Source organism: Ranitomeya imitator, chromosome 3, assembly GCF_032444005.1.
Source record: "Ranitomeya imitator isolate aRanImi1 chromosome 3, aRanImi1.pri, whole genome shotgun sequence".
Lineage (NCBI taxonomy): Eukaryota > Metazoa > Chordata > Amphibia > Anura > Dendrobatidae > Ranitomeya > Ranitomeya imitator.
In genome coordinates, this window is record NC_091284.1 from 839,358,054 (window position 1) to 839,377,588 (window position 19,535).

At 57.3% G+C, this 19,535-nt stretch overlaps 1 protein-coding gene across 1 annotated transcript in view; it reads right to left on the reverse strand.

The window, feature by feature from the left end:
• LOC138671421 (sodium-dependent proline transporter-like) overlaps nt 1–14,437 on the reverse strand; it is a 74,560-nt gene extending 60,123 nt beyond the window's left edge. Inside the window, exon 1 of the mRNA XM_069759588.1 lies at nt 14,247–14,437. Coding sequence (XP_069615689.1) covers nt 14,247–14,354 — 108 coding nt within the window. The 5' untranslated portion in view covers nt 14,355–14,437. The remainder of the gene's footprint in view (nt 1–14,246) is intronic.
• Between the last annotated feature and the right edge of the window lie 5,098 nt (nt 14,438–19,535).

Consider the following 19,535-nt stretch of genomic DNA (forward strand, 5'->3'; position numbering starts at 1 on the left):
TGTTTCGAGTAACAAATATAATGGGAGTCAATGGGGGAAGCCAAGATTATTTACTGCAGACCCTACAAAGAGGTCTGGGGGGCAGCAAAAATGTTCAAATGGATGGAAAAAGTGCTAAATGGAAGGAGAACAGCATGAGGAAGACCCCTAGAAGCATCGCTGACTCTCAGATCGCTGCTGAGAACAATGGGGTTACACTTTTACTCCACTTAAGAAGTGACAATAAAATATTCCAAACCCCCGCAGTCCGCGCACCAGTTCCTGAGTCCTGGCTCTCCCTTCTGCAGTCCGCAAGAACCCCAGCTGTCTGGGTTGGGGACTTGGTGGGTTTTAGATATCAGCTGGATCAGGACCACAGGCTCCTGCCACCTCTGCTGTTGCACCGGGATACTGGAGTGATAACCGAGCATGTTCTCTCATCCCTAGTAATGGCCGCTCTGCTCTCACTGCAGAGCTGTGTGTGATTATACCTCATTATACACATCTGCGGCCGTTATAATACAGCAGAACTCAGAGAGAAGCAAATTATGTGTTTGCAAGAATAAAAAGTTCCTTTCTCCTGTCCTGTGTTGGTTACTTGTCTCACACTGGTAACTCTCCTTTATGTATAATAATCTCTGGAGACAGAGTCATCTCCAGGCCCCATCCACCCGGGGTCTGGAATAAGTCATTTATATGAAGTGATTGTCATGATAATGCCAAAAATGCCATATTATGCAAAGCCTAGAGCAGGGACACTGGGTAACTTGAAGCTAGTGTGTGGGCTTTAAACTGCAGACCACCAGTCAGGTAAAGCCACTCATTGTCCCTCCCTTCTCACTCAGGAATTTCTTTGTCTCCAGACTCTAGAAAGGTAAATACCGCTCAGATCAGTGCATATCATTAACCAGCCCTTTAGTGATGTCACAAGCTGAGAAGTATACAGTTATATGAAAAAGTTTGGGCACCCCTATTAATCTTAAGCTTAATGTTTTATAAAAATTTTTTGCAACAGCTATTTCAGGTTCATAGATCTAATAACTGTTGGACACAGTAATGTTTCTGCCTTGAAATGAAGTTTATTGTACTAACAGAAAATGTGCAATCTGCATTCAAACAAAATTTGACAGGTGCATAAGTATGGGCACCCCACCAGAAAAGTGACATTAATATTTAGTAGATCCTCCTTTTGCAAAAATAACAGCCTCTAGTCGCTTCCTGTAGCTTTTAATTAGTTCCTGGATCCTGGATGAAGGTATTTTTGACCATTCCTCTTTACAAAACAATTCCAGTTCAGTTAAGTTTGATGGTCGCCGAGCATGGACAGCCCTCTTCAAATGATCCCACAGATGTTCAATGATATTGAGGTCTGGGGACTGGCATGGCCATTCCAGAACAGTGTAATTGTTCCTCTGCATGAATGCCTGAGTAGATTTGGAGCGGTGTTTTGGATCATTGTCTTGCTGAAAGATCCATCCCCTGCGTAACTTCAACTTTGTCACCGATTCATGAACATTATTGTCAAGAATCTGCTGATATCCAGTCGTCCCTCAACTTTAACAAGATTCCCGGTGCCGGCATTGGCCACACAGCCCCAAAGCATGATGGAACCTCCACCAAATTTTACTGTGGGTAACAAGTGTTTTTCTTGGAATGCTGTGTTTTTTTGGCCGCCATGCATAACGCCTTTTTGTATGACCAAACAACTCAATCTTGGTTTCATCAGTCCACAGGACCTTCTTCCAAAAAGAAATTGGCTTCTCCAAATGTGCTTTTGCATACCTCTGCCGGCTCTGTTTGTGGCGTGCTTGCATACACCTGGCTGTGAAGTTCAAAGCTCAGTGAGGTTAGAAAACCAAAAAAGTGCCTTAGTAAGTCAGTAAAAAGTAGGTAGGAGTATTTAAAACAAGAAAATGTGAAGGGTGCCCATACTTATGCACCTGTCAAATTTTGTTTGAATGCAGATTGCACATTTTCTGTTAGTACAATAAACCTCATTTCAAGGCAGAGACATTACTGTGTCCAACAGTTATTAAATATATGAAACTGAAACAGCTGTTGGAAAAAAAACAATTTTTATAAAACATTAACCTTAAGATTAATAGGGGTGCCCAAACTTTTTCATATAACTGTAAGTGACTATACTCTTAAGGTACCTTCACACATAACGATATTGTTAACGATATCGTTGCTATTTGTGACGTAGCAACGATATCGTTAATGAAATCGTTATGCGTGACAGCGACCAACGATCAGGCCCCTGCTGGGAGATCGTTGGTCGCTGAATAAAGTCCAGAACTTTATTTCGTCGCTGGATCTCCCTGGAGACATCGCTGAATCGGCGTGTGTGACACCGATCCAGCGATGTCTTCACTGGTAACCAGGGTAAACATCGGGTAACTAAGCGCAGGGCCGCGCTTAGTAACCCGATGTTTACCCTGGTTACCATGCTAAAAGTAAAAAAAAACAAACACTACATACTTACCTACAGCTGTCTGTCCTCCAGCGCTGTGCTCTGCACTCCTCCTGTACTGGCTGTGAGCCGGAAAGCAGAGCGGTGACGTCACCGCTCTGCTTTCCGGCTCACAGCCAGTACAGGAGGAGAGCAGAGAAGCAGAGCGCAGCGCTGGAGGACAGACAGCTGTAGGTAAGTATGTAGTGTTTGTTTTTTTTTTACTTTTAGCATGGTAACCAGGGTAAACATTGGGTTACTAAGTGCGGCCCTGCGCTTAGTTACCCGATGTTTACCCTGGTTACCGGCATCGTTGGTCGCTGGAGAGCGGTCTGTGTGACAGCTCTCCAGCGACCAAACAGCGACGCTGCAGCGATCCGGATCGTTGTCGGTATCGCTGCAGCGTCGCTAAATGTGAAGGGGCCTTTAGCCCAGTCTTCAGTCTTGGTCCAGGAAGCCAGCTAGCAACAGCTTTTCAAGCTGTTTCCATGCATCTGGATGTATTTATCCTCCTAAGCCACAGGCCAGCCAAGATATAACCTGTGTGTTTTCTTCCGTTAATCCTATTTTATTTTGTAATCTGTAACGTATATACGAATCGTCTCCTTTCTAATATCTTTTTATACTTTGTAAACACTGCCTAATTTTTAATGGAGTAAAATATTTAATTGCTAGCTTGTCTCTTCTGCTCTATACAACTGTGCACCCTCTGAAGTGAATTACGCTACTGATTTGGGTTGGCTCCGGACCCGTTAACCTTTGGTTGAATCAGAGCTGGTAGCAGCATACTTTGTTTGGTGCGTTTGGGAAACTGCATAGCGACGGCAGCGTTGTTAATTATTGTTCCCACCTGAGTGGGAGTAGTTAATCACCCTCGCTGCAGTGAGCCCAATAGCCAGTACATAGCAGGCAGCCTTTCTGGCGACTAATTATCCTAGGTGCAGTACCTAGTCTGACCTGAGGGTAAGGGGGCGCCAGAGAGCTGCAAGTTCCAAACCGGAACTGGAAAGTGGAATATAGATAAATCCCCTTTGGAAAGAACCAGGGGCAACCAAACAACCCCGGTTTGCGACATATTGGTGCGAGTAGTGGGGGCGATAAAGAAATCCTCTCCGGTATCCTTGACATACTGCTGGGATCCGTGACATAGTGTTGGCAGCACGGTGTGACAGTGATAAAAGAAGATTTCTTAGCAACAACACAGCTGATATGAGACACACAGGGACGACATCAGACGTCTATGACATGGCTGCCCATATGAATAGTTTGGATAGGTCAAATGTGGAGACAGATTCCATTTGAAGGGATTGTCCACTACTAGGACAACCCCTTCTTAAACTAAATGTTCGGCTCCGTTCCCGCGGTTTCGGTGCTTGCTCTCCGCGGGGCTGTGCTGCGATGTTGTGACATGTGACGCCCGGCGACCAATTAGCGCTGGCTTCACTGTCTCCGCCTTCGACAAACTGAGCATGAAGAGGCAGTCCGGGCTGCAGCGGATCTCTGGCTTCCTCTTCATGTGATGCCAGCGGTGATTGGGCGCCGGGCATCACGTCACAACACCGCATTACAGCCCCGGGGAGAGCGAGTGCCGGCACCGCGGTATTTTATCGGGGCCGGCCGTCCTAGTAGTAGTGTACAATCTCCTTAGTGATGATAGACAAGTCAGCTTTCAGTTTCTTCAGGTTAGGGGGGCTCTGCCTCATGTCGGGGGTGCTCAGACTGAAGCTGTTATAAGAGGATGAATTCCTGGAAGATGCGAGTTCATTGTACAGAGTCATGGAAACACTGCAGCAAGGAAGGGGTTAAGTGTTCACCATGCCCCAACAAGAGATGGAAAAGTTAATATTTCCTTATTGACCAATGGTAGACGGTGCGGAGAGATCTCCTCAGGATCAGCATGTGACACAGTGACGAGGCACAGCGTCCCACCAAGCAGAAGCTCCCAACCGGAATACTGGAACAGAGGGCGGCAGAGAGGAAAGAACTGCTGCTACAGTCAGGAGACCCCGAGGCACGAGAGGCAAAGAGCCCCCAATGCCAGAGGGCACAAGAGGCAGAGAGCCCCCAATGCCAGAGGGCACAAGAGGCAGAGAGCCCCCAATGCCAGAGGGCACAAGAGGCAGAGAGCCCCCAATGCCAGAGGGCACGAGAGGCAAAGAGCCCCCAATACTAGAGGGCACGAGAGGCAAAGAGCCCCCAATGCCAGAGGGCACAAGAGGCAAAGAGCCCCCAATGCCAGAGGGAACAAGAGGCAAAGAGCCCCCAATGCCAGAGGGCACAAGAGGCAAAGAGCCCCCAATGCCAGAGGGCACGAGAGGCAAAGAGCCCCCAATACTAGAGGGCACGAGAGGCAAAGAGCCCCCAATACTAGAGGGCACGAGAATCAAAGAGCCCCCAATGCCAGAGGGCACGAGAGGCAAAGAGCCCCCAATGCCAGAGGGCACGAGAGGCAAAGAGCCCCCAATACTAGAGGGCACGAGAATCAAAGAGCCCCCAATGCCAGAGGGCACTAGAGGCAAAGAGCCCCCAATGCCAGAGGGCACAAGAGGCAAAGAGCCTCCAATGCCAGAGGGCACAAGAGGCAAAGAGCCCCCAATGCCAGAGGGCACAAGAGGCAAAGAGCCCCCAATGCCAGAGGACACAAGAATCAAAGAGCCCCCAATGCCAGAGGGAACAAGAGGCAAAGAGCCTCCAATGCCAGAGGGCACAAGAGGCAAAGAGCCCCCAATGCCAGAGGGCACAAGAGGCAAAGAGCCCCCAATGCCAGAGGACACAAGAATCAAAGAGCCCCCAATGCCAGAGGGAACAAGAGGTAAAGAGCCCCCAATGCCAGAGGGCACAAGAGGCAAAGAGCCCCCAATGCCAGAGGGCACAAGAGGCAAAGAGCCCCCAATGCCAGAGGGCACAAGAGGCAAAGAGCCCCCAATGCCAGAGGACACAAGAATCAAAGAGCCCCCAATGCCAGAGGGCACAAGAGGCAAAGAGCCCCCAATGCCAGAGGGCACAAGAGGCAAAGAGCCCCAATATCAGAGGGCACAAGAGGCAAAGAGCCCCCAATGCCAGAGGGAACAAGAGGTAAAGAGCCCCCAATGCCAGAGGGAACAAGAGGCAAAGAGCCCCCAATGCCAGAGGGCACAAGAGGCAAAGAGCCTCCAATGCCAGAGGGCACAAGAGGCAAAGAGCCTCCAATGCCAGAGGGCACAAGAGGTAAAGAGCCCCAATGCCAGAGGGCACAAGAGGCAAAGAGCCCCAATATCAGAGGGAACAAGAGGTAAAGAGCCCCCAATGCCAGAGGGAACAAGAGGTAAAGAGCCCCAATGCCAGAGGGCACAAGAGGCAAAGAGCCCCCAATGCCAGAGGGCACAAGAGGCAAAGAGCCCCCAATGCCAGAGGGCACAAGAGGCAAAGAGCCCCCAATGCCAAAGAGCCCCCAATGCCAGAGGACACAAGAATCAAAGGGCCCCAATATCAGAGGGCACAAGAGGCAAAGAGCCCCCAATGCCAGAGGGCACAAGAGGCAAAGAGCCCCCAATGCCAGAGGGAACAAGAGGTAAAGAGCCCCCAATGCCAGAGGGCACAAGAGGCAAAGAGCCCCCAATGCCAGAGGGCACAAGAGGCAAAGAGCCCCCAATGCCAGAGGGCACAAGAGGCAAAGAGCCCCCAATGCCAGAGGACACAAGAATCAAAGAGCCCCCAATGCCAGAGGGCACAAGAGGCAAAGAGCCCCCAATGCCAGAGGGCACAAGAGGCAAAGAGCCCCCAATGCCAGAGGACACAAGAATCAAAGAGCCCCCAATGCCAGAGGGCACAAGAGGCAAAGAGCCCCCAATGCCAGAGGACACAAGAATCAAAGAGCCCCCAATGCCAGAGGGAACAAGAGGCAAAGAGCCCCCAATGCCAGAGGGCACAAGAGGCAAAGAGCCCCCAATGCCAGAGGGCACAAGAGGCAAAGAGCCCCCAATGCCAGAGGGCACAAGAGGCAAAGAGCCCCCAATGCCAGAGGACACAAGAATCAAAGAGCCCCCAATGCCAGAGGGCACAAGAGGCAAAGAGCCCCCAATGCCAGAGGGCACAAGAGGCAAAGAGCCCCAATATCAGAGGGCACAAGAGGCAAAGAGCCCCCAATGCCAGAGGGAACAAGAGGTAAAGAGCCCCAATGCCAGAGGGCACAAGAGGCAAAGAGCCTCCAATGCCAGAGGGCACAAGAGGCAAAGAGCCCCAATATCAGAGGGAACAAGAGGTAAAGAGCCCCAATGCCAGAGGGCACAAGAGGCAAAGAGCCCCCAATGCCAGAGGGCACAAGAGGCAAAGAGCCCCCAATGCCAGAGGGCACAAGAGGCAAAGAGCCCCCAATGCCAAAGAGCCCCCAATGCCAGAGGACACAAGAATCAAAGGGCCCCAATATCAGAGGGCACAAGAGGTAAAGAGCCCCAATGCCAGAGGGCACAAGAGGCAAAGAGCCTCCAATGCCAGAGGGCACAAGAGGCAAAGAGCCCCAATGCCAGAGGGCACAAGAGGTAAAGAGCCCCAATATCAGAGGGCACAAGAGGCAAAGAGCCCCCAATGCCAGAGGGCACAAGAGGTAAAGAGCCCCAATATCAGAGGGCACAAGAGGCAAAGAGCCCCCAATGCCAGAGGGAACAAGAGAACAGCCGTGAATCCACAGCTCCGGCTAAGTTCTCCCTTCAAAAGAACCGTCAGCTGAATGATGAGGATGATGATGATGATGAGGGCCGTGTGATGGACTCCAGTTACCCGGTCACTATACAACCAATAATGTAACCTGTTCTCCTGAATCACGCTGCAATGACAGTTATATATCTAATCCTGGGTGTGTCACCACTGTGGCCCAGTTACATTACTGGGAACATTATCAGATGGATGACTCCGAATTCCATAATGCTTTACTACATCATCATCATCATCCTGGTCTTAAAGGGACCAATCCACATCCATAGCCCCAACGGTCCCGGAATCAGTGGGACTGTCTCAGATTGAGGGCTCAGCCCGTGTCCCGGCTTCTATACGACAGTGCTCCGCAGCTTCTCCTGCCGGCCCCATGTTCACAGGCAGCCGCCCCTACGGATGAGCCTCAGCGCACTGGACAGTTGAAAATTCGGCAATCTTCACCTGTATTGGAGCCGCACATGTACATGGGACACAGCAGGGAATTTCTTTGTATTGAGGTGAATGGAAAAGTCAGATTTTTTTGTTCCTATAAAACTACTAAAGATAATAAAAGGCAATAACAAAAATGTATTTTTTTTTTTTCTTGAGAGTCTCCCCGGCAATAGACCCCACAACCTTCAACATTGCAGGCAGCTGCTGAGCCACAAGCTCTGGTGTCACGGGGAGACTTCTGTACACTTGATCTGTATTGCAGGCTCCGACTCCTCAGGCAGATTACACAGAGATACATGAGGGGAAAACAGGAAAAAATGCTGCAAAAATACAATCATCACAGAAGATTGTTATCATATAGTTCGGTGTGGATCCAGCAGAAAACAAAAAACACAGGATTTCTGCACCGTGTGAACACGTCACATAAAGAGAACGTTCTGGCGGCTCCGACTGTGAATGAAGGAACCAAAAATAATCCCCAGGTCCAAACTAGAGATGAGCCGGAACACAGATGACGTCGCTCCGGCCCGGGGGGATCAAAAGCCACCGAGGACCCAGGAAGGTTAAAGATTCACGGCCTCCCATACAGCCACCGAGGACCCCGGAATGGTAGAGATTCACGGCCTCCCATACAGCCACCGAAGACCCCGGAATGGTAGAGATTCACGGCCTCCCATACAGCCACCGAGGACCCCGGAAGGTTAGAGATTCACGGCCTCCCATTCAGCCACCGAGGACCCCGGAATGGTAGAGATTCACGGCCTCCCATACAGCCACCGAGGACCCCGGAAGGTTAGAGATTCACGGCCTCCCATACAGCCACCGAGGACCCCGGAATGGTAGAGATTCACGGCCTCCCATACAGCCACCGAGGACCCCGGAATGGTAGAGATTCACAGCCTCCCATACAGCCACCGAAGACCCCGGAATGGTAGAGATTCACAGCCTCCCATACAGCCACCGAAGACCCCGGAATGGTAGAGATTCACAGCCTCCCATACAGCCACCGAAGACCCCGGAATGTTAGAGATTCACGTCCTCCCATACAGCCGCCGAGGACCCCGGAAGGTTAGAGATTCACGGCCTCCCATACAGCCGCCGAGGACCCCGGAAGGTTAGAGATTCACGGCCTCCCATACAGCCGCCGGGGACCTCGGAAGGTTAGAGATTCACGGCCTCCCATACAGCCGCCAAGGACCCCGGAAGGTTAGAGATTCACGGCCTCCCATACAGCCACCGGGGACCCCGGAAGGTTAGAGATTCACGGCCTCCCATACAGCCGCCGAGGACCCCGGAAGGTTAGAGATTCACGGCCTCCCATACAGCCGCCGAGGACCCCGGAAGGTTAGAGATTCACGGCCTCCCATACAGCCGCCGAGGACCCCGGAAGGTTAGAGATTCACGGCCTCCCATACAGCCGCCGAGGACCCCGGAAGGTTAGAGATTCACGGCCTCCCATACAGCCACCGGGGACCCCGGAAGGTTAGAGATTCACGGCCTCCCATACAGCCGCCGAGGACCCCGGAAGGTTAGAGATTCACTGCCTCCCATACAGCCGCGAGGGACCCCGGAAGGTTAGAGATTCACGGCCTCCCATACAGCCGCCGAGGACCCCGGAAGGTTAGAGATTCACGGCCTCCCATACAGCCGCCGAGGACCCCGGTAGGTTAAAGATTCACAGCCTCCCATACAGCCACCGAGGACCCCGGAATGGTAGAGATTCACGGCCTCCCATACAGCCACCGAGGACCCCGGAATGGTAGAGATTCACAGCCTCCCATACAGCCGCCGAGGACCCCGGAAGGTTAGAGATTCACGGCCTCCCATACAGCCACCGAGGACCCCGGAATGGTAGAGATTCACAGCCTCCCATACAGCCGCCGAGGACCCCGGAATGGTAGAGATTCACGGCCTCCCATACAGCCAACGAGGACCCCGGAATGGTAGAGATTCACAGCCTCCCATACAGCCGCCGAGGACCCCGGAAGGTTAGAGATTCACGGCCTCCCATACAGCCACCGAGGACCCCGGAATGGTAGAGATTCACGGCCTCCCATACAGCCGCCGAGGACCCCGGAATGGTAGAGATTCACAGCCTCCCATACAGCCGCCGAGGACCCCGGAATGGTAGAGATTCACGGCCTCCCATACAGCCACCGAGGACCCCGGAATGGTAGAGATTCACAGCCTCCCATACAGCCGCCGAGGACCCCGGAAGGTTAGAGATTCACGGCCTCCCATACAGCCACCGAGGACCCCGGAATGGTAGAGATTCACAGCCTCCCATACAGCCACCGATGACCCCGGAATGGTAGAGATTCACGGCCTCCCATACAGCCACCGAGGACCCCGGAATGGTAGAGATTCACGGCCTCCCATACAGCCACCGAGGACCCCGGAATGGTAGAGATTCACGTCCTCCCATACAGCCGCCGAGGACCCCAGAAGGTTAAAGATTCACGGCCTCCCATACAGCCGCCGAGGACCCCGGAAGGTTAGAGATTCACGGCCTCCCATACAGCCGCCGAGGACCCCGGAAGGTTAGAGATTCACGGCCTCCCATACAGCCACCGGGGACCCCGGAAGGTTAGAGATTCACGGCCTCCCATACAGCCGCCGAGGACCCCGGAAGGTTAGAGATTCACGGCCTCCCATACAGCCGCCGAGGACCCCGGAAGGTTAGAGATTCACGGCCTCCCATACAGCCGCCGGGGACCCCGGAAGGTTAGAGATTCACGGCCTCCCATACAGCCGCCGAGGACCCCGGAAGGTTAGAGATTCACGGCCTCCCATACAGCCACCGGGGACCCCGGAAGGTTAGAGATTCACGGCCTCCCATACAGCCGCCGAGGACCCCGGAAGGTTAGAGATTCACGGCCTCCCATACAGCCGCCGAGGACCCCGGAAGGTTAGAGATTCACGGCCTCCCATACAGCCGCCGAGGACCCCGGAAGGTTAGAGATTCACGGCCTCCCATACAGCCGCCGAGGACCCCGAAAGGTTAGAGATTCACGGCCTCCCATACAGCCGCAGAGGACCCCGGAAGGTTAGAGATTCACGTCCCCCCATACAGCCGCAGAGGACCCCGGAAGGTTAGAGATTCACGTCCCCCCATACAGCCGCCGAGGACCCCGGAAGGCTCCCATACAGCCGCAGAGGACCCCGGAATGGTAGAGATTCACAGCCTCCCATACAGCCGCCGAGGACCCCGGAATGGTAGAGATTCACAGCCTCCCATACAGCCGCCGAGGACCCCGGAATGGTAGAGATTCACGTCCTCCCATACAGCTGCCGAGGACCCCAGAAGGTTAGAGGTTCACGGCCTCCCATACAGCCGCTGAGGACCCCAGAAGGTTTGAGGTTCACGGCCTCCCATACAGCCGCCGAGGACCCCCGTCTCTATGACACCTCAGTGCCCCCGTCTCTCTCTCTCTGACACCTCAGTGCCCCCCGTCTCTCTCTCTCTGACACCTCAGTGCCCCCCGTCTCTCTCTCTCTGACACCTCAGTGCCCCCCGTCTCTCTGACACCTCAGTGCCCCCCGTCTCTCTCTCTGACACCTCAGTGCCCCCCGTCTCTCTCTCTGACACCTCAGTGCCCCCCGTCTCTCTCTCTGACACCTCAGTGCCCCCCGTCTCTCTCTCTGACACCTCAGTGCCCCCCGTCTCTCTCTCTGACACCTCAGTGCCCCCCGTCTCTCTCTCTGACACCTCAGTGCCCCCCGTCTCTCTCTCTCTGACACCTCAGTGCCCCCGTCTCTCTCTGACACCTCAGTGCCCCCCATCTCTCTCTCTGACACCTCAGTGCCCCCGTCTCTCTCTCTGACACCTCAGTGCCCCCGTCTCTCTCTGACACCTCAGTGCCCCCCGTCTCTCTCTCTGACACCTCAGTGCCCCCCGTCTCTCTCTCTCTGATACCTCAGTGCCCCCGTCTCACTCTCTCTGATACCTCAGTGCCCCCGTCTCTCTCTCTGACACCTCAGTGCCCCCCGTCTCTCTCTCTTTGACATGGCAGCGGTCCTGTCTCTCTCTCTCTGACACCTCAGTGCCCCCGTCTCTCTCTCTGATACCTCAGTGCCCCCGTGTCTCATTCTCTGACACCTCAGTGCTCCCCGTCTCTCTCTCTGACACCTCAGTGCCCCCCGTCTCTCTCTCTGACACCTCAGTGCCCCCGTGTCTCTCTCTCTGACACCTCAGTGCCCCCGTCTCTCTCTCTGACACCTCAGTGCCCCCCGTCTCTCTCTGACACCTCAGTGCCCCCCGTCTCTCTCTCTGACACCTCAGTGCCCCCCGTCTCTCTGACACCTCAGTGCCCCCCGTCTCTCTCTCTGACACCTCAGTGCCCCCCATCTCTCTCTGACACCTCAGTGCCCCCCGTCTCTCTCTCTGACACCTCAGTGCCCCCGTCTCTCTCTCTGACACCTCAGTGCCCCCCGTCTCTCTCTCTGACACCTCAGTGCCCCCCGTCTCTCTCTCTCTGATACCTCAGTGCCCCGTCTCTCTCTCTGATACCTCAGTGCCCCCGTCTCTCTCTGACACCTCAGTGCCCCCGTCTCTCTCTCTGATACCTCAGTGCCCCCGTCTCTCTGACACCTCAGTGCCCCCGTGTCTCTCTCTCTGACACCTCAGTGCCCCCGTCTCTCTCTCTGACACCTCAGTGCCCCCGTCTCTCTCTCTGACACCTCAGTGCCCCCCGTCTCTCTCTGACACCTCAGTGCCCCCCGTCTCTCTCTCTGACACCTCAGTGCCCCCCGTCTCTCTCTCTGACACCTCAGTGCCCCCCCTCATCTCTCTCTCTGACACCTCAGTGCCCCCGTCTCTCTCTGACACCTCAGTGCCCCCCGTCTCTCTCTCTGACACCTCAGTGCCCCCGTCTCTCTCTCTGATACCTCAGTGCCCCCGTCTCTCTCTCTGACACCTCAGTGCCCCCGTCTCTCTCTCTGACACCTCAGTGCCCCCGTGTCTCTCTCTCTGACACCTCAGTGCCCCCCGTCTCTCTCTGACACCTCAGTGCCCCCCGTCTCTCTCTCTGACACCTCAGTGCCCCCCCTCATCTCTCTCTCTGACACCTCAGTGCCCCCGTCTCTCTCTGACACCTCAGTGCCCCCGTCTCTCTCTCTGACACCTCAGTGCCCCCGTCTCTCTCTCTGATACCTCAGTGCCCCCGTCTCTCTCTCTGACACCTCAGTGCCCCCGTCTCTCTCTCTGACACCTCAGTGCCCCCGTGTCTCTCTCTCTGACACCTCAGTGCCCCCCGTCTCTCTCTCTGACACCTCAGTGCCCCCCGTCTCTCTCTATCTGACACCTCAGTGCCCCCCGTCTCTCTCTATCTGACACCTCAGTGCCCCCCGTCTCTCTCTCTGACACCTCAGTGCCCCCGTCTCTCTCTCTGACACCTCAGTGCCCCCCGTCTCTCTCTCTGACACCTCAGCGCCCCCCGTCTCTCTCTCTCTCTGACACCGCAGCGGTCCTGTCTCTCTCTCTCTGACACCTCAGTGCCCCCCGTCTCTCTCTCTGACACCTCAGTGCCCCCCCATCTCTCTCTGACACCTCAGTGCCCCCCGTCTCTCTCTCTGACACCTCAGTGCCCCCCGTGTCTCTCTCTCTGACACCTCAGTGCCCCCCCATCTCTCTCTCTGACACCTCAGTGCCCCCGTCTCTCTCTCTGACACCTCAGTGTCCCCGTGTCTCTCTCTCTGACACCTCAGTGCCCCCCGTCTCTCTCTCTGACACCTCAGTGTCCCCGTGTCTCTCTCTCTGACACCTCAGTGTCCCCGTGTCTCTCTGACACCTCAGTGCCCCCCGTCTCTCTCTCTGACACCTCAGTGCCCCGTCTCTCTCTCTGATACCTCAGTGCCCCCGTCTCTCTCTCTGACACCTCAGTGCCCCCGTCTCTCTCTCTGACACCTCAGTGCCCCGTCTCTCTCTGATACCTCAGTGCCCCCGTCTCTCTCTCTGACACCTCAGTGCCCCCGTCTCTCTCTCTGACACCTCAGTGCCCCCCGTCTCTCTCTCTGACACCTCAGTGCCCCGACTCTCTCTCTGATACCTCAGTGCCCCGTCTCTCTCTGATACCTCAGTGCCCCGTCTCTCTCTGATACCTCAGTGCCCCCGTCTCTCTCTCTGACACCTCAGTGCCCCGTCTCTCTCTCTGATACCTCAGTGCCCCGTCTCTCTCTGATACCTCAGTGCCCCGTCTCTCTCTGATACCTCAGTGCCCCCGTCTCTCTCTCTGACACCTCAGTGCCCTGTCTCTCTCTCTGATACCTCAGTGCCCTGTCTCTCTCTCTGATACCTCAGTGCCCCGTCTCTCTCTCTGACACCTCAGTGCCCCCGTCTCTCTCTCTGACACCTCAGTGCCCCCGTCTCTCTCTCTCTGACACCTCAGTGCCCCCGTCTCTCTCTCTGATACCTCAGTGCCCCGTCTCTCTCTCTGATACCTCAGTGCCCTGTCTCTCTCTCTGATACCTCAGTGCCCTGTCTCTCTCTCTGACACCTCAGTGCCCCCGTCTCTCTCTCTGACACCTCAGTGCCCCCGTCTCTCTCTCTCTGACACCTCAGTGCCCCCGTCTCTCTCTCTGATACCTCAGTGCCCCGTCTCTCTCTCTGATACCTCAGTGCCCCCGTCTCTCTCTCTGACACCTCAGTGCCCCCGTCTCTCTCTCTGTCACCTCAGCGGCCCTGTCTCTCTCTCACCTGTGCTGGGTACGTGTTAGCCGCGGTCTCTGCCCCTCGGGGGGTCTCGCTGGGCGGCATGTCTCCTTTCTGCAGCCCCTGGCTCCAGTGCTCGGGGGGCAGCTTCATGTGTCCGGGGTGGATGGAATCAGACAGCAGCACTGACTGCACAGACAGCTTACCTGCACCAGGTGTGCTGACCCCGCCCCCTCCATGTCATCACTCCATCACCACGGCAACAGGACCTGACCCAACCTGTATTGTCATTCACAATAATGACTCCAACTTCCTCCTCCCCCGCTGCCTCCAGCACAGCCCCCCGCCCTGGGCACGGCCTGACCCTAAAGACAGAGACCGCAACAATGTACAGAAACCGCAACAATGTACAGAAACCACAACAATGTACAGAAATCGCAACAATGTACAGAAATCGCAACAATGTACAGAAACCGCAACAATGTACAGAAATCGCAACCATGTACAAAGACTCAAACCGCAACAATGTACAGAAACCGCAGCAATGTACAGAAACTGCAGCAATGTAGGAAAACTGCAACATTGTACAAAAACAGCAACAATGTACACAAACCGCAACAATGTACAGAAACCGCAACAATGTACAGAAACCGCAACAATGTACAAAGACACAGACAGCAACAATGTACAGAAATCGCAACAATATACAAAGACACAGACTGCAACAATGTACAGAAACCGCAACAATTTACTGAAACCGCAACAATGTACAGAAACAGCAAGTACAGAAACCGCAAAAATGTAAAAAAAACGCAACAATGTAAAAACCGCAACAATGTACAAAGACACAGACTGCAACAATGTACAGAAACCGCAACAATGTACAGAAACTGCAACAATATACAGAAACTGCAACAATGTACAGAAACTGCAACAATGTACAGAAACTGCAACAATGTACAGAAACTGCAACAATGTAATATATGGTAACACTGGAATAGCTTGCATGTAATGTGTTGCAGTAATCTAATAATTATCCTGTAATAATATAATATTCTGCATGTCGTGTCACGGCCCCATCAGGCGCCTCATGCAGAGATGAAGCTTTGCCACCAGGGGAGGACGTCCCGGACTACGGAGTGTAAGGGGCTACACACTATATATACAGTATATAGATCTGCAGTCGCTGCTCCGGTCTGGCAGTGAAGGGGTCGCCCTGTCGCTGCTCCGCTCCGGCAGTGAAGGGGTCGCCCTGTCTCTGCTCCGGCAGTGAAGGGGTCGCCCTGTCGCTGCTCCGCTCCGGCAGTGAAGGAGTCGCCCTGTCGCTGCTCCGCTCCGGCAGTGAAGGGGTCGCCCTGTCGCTGCTCCGCTCCGGCAGTGAAGGGGTCGCCCTGTTGCTGCTCCGCTCCAGCAGTGAAGGGGTCGCCCTGTCGCTGCTCCGCTCCGGCAGTGAAGGGGTCGCCCTGTCGCTGCTCCGCTCCGGCAGTGAAGGGGTCGCCCCGTCGCTGCTCTGCTCCGGCAGTGAAGGGGTTGCCCTGTCGCTGCTCCGCTCCGGCAGTGAAGGGGTCGCCCTGTCGCTGCTCCGCTCCAGCAGTGACGGGGTCGCCCTGTTGCTGCTCCGCTCCGGCAGTGAAGGAGGCGCCCTGTCGCTGCTCCGCTCCGGCAGTGAAGGAGTCGCCCTGTCGCCGCTCCGTCCGGCAGTGAAGGAGTCGCCCTGTCGCCGCTCCGCTCCGGCAGTAAAGGGGTCACCCTGTCGCTGCTCCGCTCCAGCAGTGACGGGGTCGCCCTGTTGCTGCTCCGCTCCGGCAGTGAAGGAGTCGCCCTGTCGCTGCTGCGCTCTGGCAGTGAAGGAGTCGCCCTGTCGCTGCTCCGCTTCGGCAGTGAAGGAGTCGCCCTGTCGCCGCTCCGCTCCGGCAGTGAAGGGGTCGCCCTGTTGCTGCTCCGCTCCAGCAGTGAAGGGGTCGCCCTGTTGCTGCTCCGCTCCGGCAGTGAAAAAGTCGCCCTGTCGCTGCTGCGCTCTAGCAGTGAAGGAGTCGCCCTGTCGCAACTCCGCTCCGGCAGTGAAGGGGTCGCCCTGTCGCCGCTCCGTTCCGGCAGTGAAGGGGTCGCCCTGTCGCTGCTCCGCTCCGGCAGTGAAGGGGTCGCCCTGTTGCTGCTCCGCTCCGGCAGTGAAGGAGTCGCCCTGTCGCTGCTGCGCTCCGGCAGTGAAGGGGTCGCCCTGTCGCCGCTCCGCTCCGGCAGTGAAGGGGTCGCCCTGTCGCTGCTCTGCTCCGGCAGTGAAGGGGTCGCCCTGTCGCTGCTCCGCTCCAGCAGTGAAGGGGTCGGTCCTGACTCCGCTCCGGCAGTGAAGGGGTCGGTCCTGACTCCGCTCCGGCAGTGAAGGGGTCGGTCCTGACTCCGCTCCGGCAGTGAAGGGGTCGGTCCTGACTCCGCTCCAGCAGTGAAGGGGTCGGTCCTGACTCCGCTCCGGCAGTGAAGGGGTCGGTCCTGTCGCTACTCCGCTCCGGCAGTCAAGGGGTCGGTCCTGACACCGCTCCAGCAGTGAAGGGGTTGGTCCTGTCGCTACTCCGCTCTGGCAGTGAAGGGGTCGGTCCTGACTCCGCTCCGGCAGTGAAGGGGTCGGTCCTGACTCCGCTTCGGCAGTGAAGAGGTCGGTTCTGACTCCGCTCCGGCAGTGAAGGATTCGGTCCTGACTCCGCTCCGCTCCAGCAGTGAAGGGGTCGCCCTGTCGCTGCTCCGCTCCGGCAGTGAAGGAGTCGCCCTATCACCGCTCCGCTCCAGCAGTGAAGGAGTCGCCCTGCCGCTGCTCGGCTCCAGCAGTGAAGGAGTCGCCCTGTCGCCGCTCCGCTCCGGCAGTGAAGGGGTCGCCCTGTCGCTGCTCCGCTCCAGCAGTGAAGGGGTCGCCCTGTCGCTGCTCCGCTCCGGCAGTGAAGGGGTCGCCCTGTCGCTGTTCCGCTCCGGCAGTGAAGGAGTCGACCTGTCGCTGCTCCGCTCCAGCAGTGAAGGAGTCGCCCTGTCCCCGCTCCGCTCCAGCAGTGAAGGAGTTGCCCTGTTGCTGCTCCGCTCCGGCAGTGAAGGGGTCGCCCTGTCGCTGCTCCGCTCCAGCAGTGAAGGGGTCGCCCTGTCGCCGCTCCGCTCCGGCAGTGAAGGAGTCGTCCTGTCGCCGCTCCGGCAGTGAAGAGGTCGGTCCTGACTCCGCTCCGGCAGTGAAGGAGTCGCCCTGTCGCTGCTCCGCTCCGGCAGTCAAGGAGTCGCCCTGTCGCTGCTCCGCTCCGGCAGTGAAGGGGTCGCCCTGTCGCTGCTCCGCTCTGGCAGTGAAGGGGTCGCCCTGTCGCTGCTCCGCTCCGGCAGTGAAGGGGTCGCCCTGTCGCTGCTCCGCTCCGGCAGTGAAGGGGTCACCCTGTCGCTGCTCCGCTCCGGCAGTGAAGGAGTCGCCCTGTCGCTGCTCCGCTCCAGCAGTGAAGGGGTCGCCCTGTCGCTGCTCCGCTCCGGCAGTGAAGGGGTCGCCCTGTCGCTGCTCCGCTCTGGCAGTGAAGGAGTCGCCCTGTCGCTGCTCCGCTCCGGCAGTGAAGGAGTCGCCCTGTCGCCGCTCCGCTCTGGCAGTGAAGGGGTCGCCCTGTCACCGCTCCGCTCCGGCAGTGAAGGGGTCGGTCCTGTCGCTGCTCCGCTCCGGCAGTGAATGGGTCGCCCTGTCGCTGCTCCGCTCCGGCAGTGAAGGAAGTCGCCCTGTCACTGCTCCGCTCCGGCAGTGAAGGAGTCGCCCTTTCCCCGCTCCGCTTCAGCTGTGAAGGAGTCGCCCTGTCGCCGCTCCGCTCCGGCAGTGAAGGAAGTCGCCCTGTTGCTGCTCCGCTCCGGCAGTGAAGGAGTCGCCCTGTCCCCGCTCCGCTCCGGCAGTGAAGGAGTCGCCCTGTCCCCGCTCCGCTCCAGCAGTGAAGGGGTCGCCCTGTCCCCGATCCGCTCCGGCAGTGAAGGAGTCGCCCTGTCCCCGCTCCGCTCCAGGAGTGAAGGAGTCGCCCTGTCACCGCTCCGCTCCAGCAGTGAAGGGGTCGCCCTGTCACCGCTCCGCTCCGGCAGTGAAGGAGTCGCCCTGTCACTGCTCCGCTCCGGCAGTGAAGGAGTCGCCCTGTCACCGCTCCGCTCCAGCAGTGAAGGAGTCACCCTGTCACCGCTCCGCTCCAGCAGTGAAGGGGTCGCCCTGTCACCGCTCCGCTCCGGCAGTGAAGGAGTCGCCCTGTCACCGCTCCGCTCCAGCAGTGAAGGAGTCGCCCTGTCGCCGCTCCAGCAGTGAAGGAGTCGCCCTGTCCCCGCTCCGCTCCGGCAGTGAAGGAGTCACCCTGTCCCCGCTCCGCTCCGGCAGTGAAGGAGTCGCCCTGTCGCTGCTCCAGCAGTGAAGGAGTCGCCCTGTCGCCGCTCCAGCAGTGAAGGAGTCGCCCTGTCCCCGCTCCGCTCCGGCAGTGAAGTAGTCGCCCTGTCCCCGCTCCGCTAGTGAAGGAGTCGCCCTGTCGCTTCTCCGCTCCGGCAGTGAAGGAGTCGCCCTGTCGCTTCTCCGCTCCGGCAGTGAAGGAGTCGCCCTGTCACCGCTCCGGCAGTGAAGGAGTCGCCCTGTCACTGCTCCGCTCCAGCAGTGAAGGGGTCGCCCTGTCGACGCTCCAGCAGTGAAGGGGTCGCCCTGTCACCGCTCCGGCAGTGAAGGAGTCGCCCTGTCCCAGCTCCAGCAGTGAAGGAGTCGCCCTGTCACCGCTCCGCTCCAGCAGTGAAGGGGTCGCCCTGTCCCTGCTCCGCTCCGGCAGTGAAGGAGTCACCCTGTCCCCGCTCCGGCAGTGAAGGAGTCGCCCTGTCGCCGCTCCGCTCCAGGAGTGAAGGAGTCGCCCTGTCACCGCTCCGCTCCAGCAGTGAAGGAGTCGCCCTGTCCCCGCTCCGCTCCGGCAGTGAAGGAGTCACCCTGTCCCCGCTCCGCTCCGGCAGTGAAGGAGTCGCCCTGTCGCCGCTCCAGCAGTGAAGGAGTCGCCCTGTCCCCGCTCCGGCAGGGAAGGAGTCGCCCTGTCGCTTCTCCGCTCCGGCAGTGAAGGAGTCGCCCTGTCGCTTCTCCGCTCCGGCAGTGAAGGGGTCGCCCTGTTGCTGCTCTGCTCCGGCAGTGAAGGGGTCGGTCCTGACTCCGCTCCGGCAGTGAAGGAGTCGCCCTGTCGCTGCTCCGCTCCAGCAGTGAAGGGGTCGCCCTGTCGCTGCTCCGCTCCGGCATTGAAGGAGTCGGTCCTGACTCCGCTCCGGCAGTGAAGGAGTCGCCCTGTCGCTGCTCCGCTCCGGCAGTGAAGGGGTCGCCCTGTCTCTGCTCCG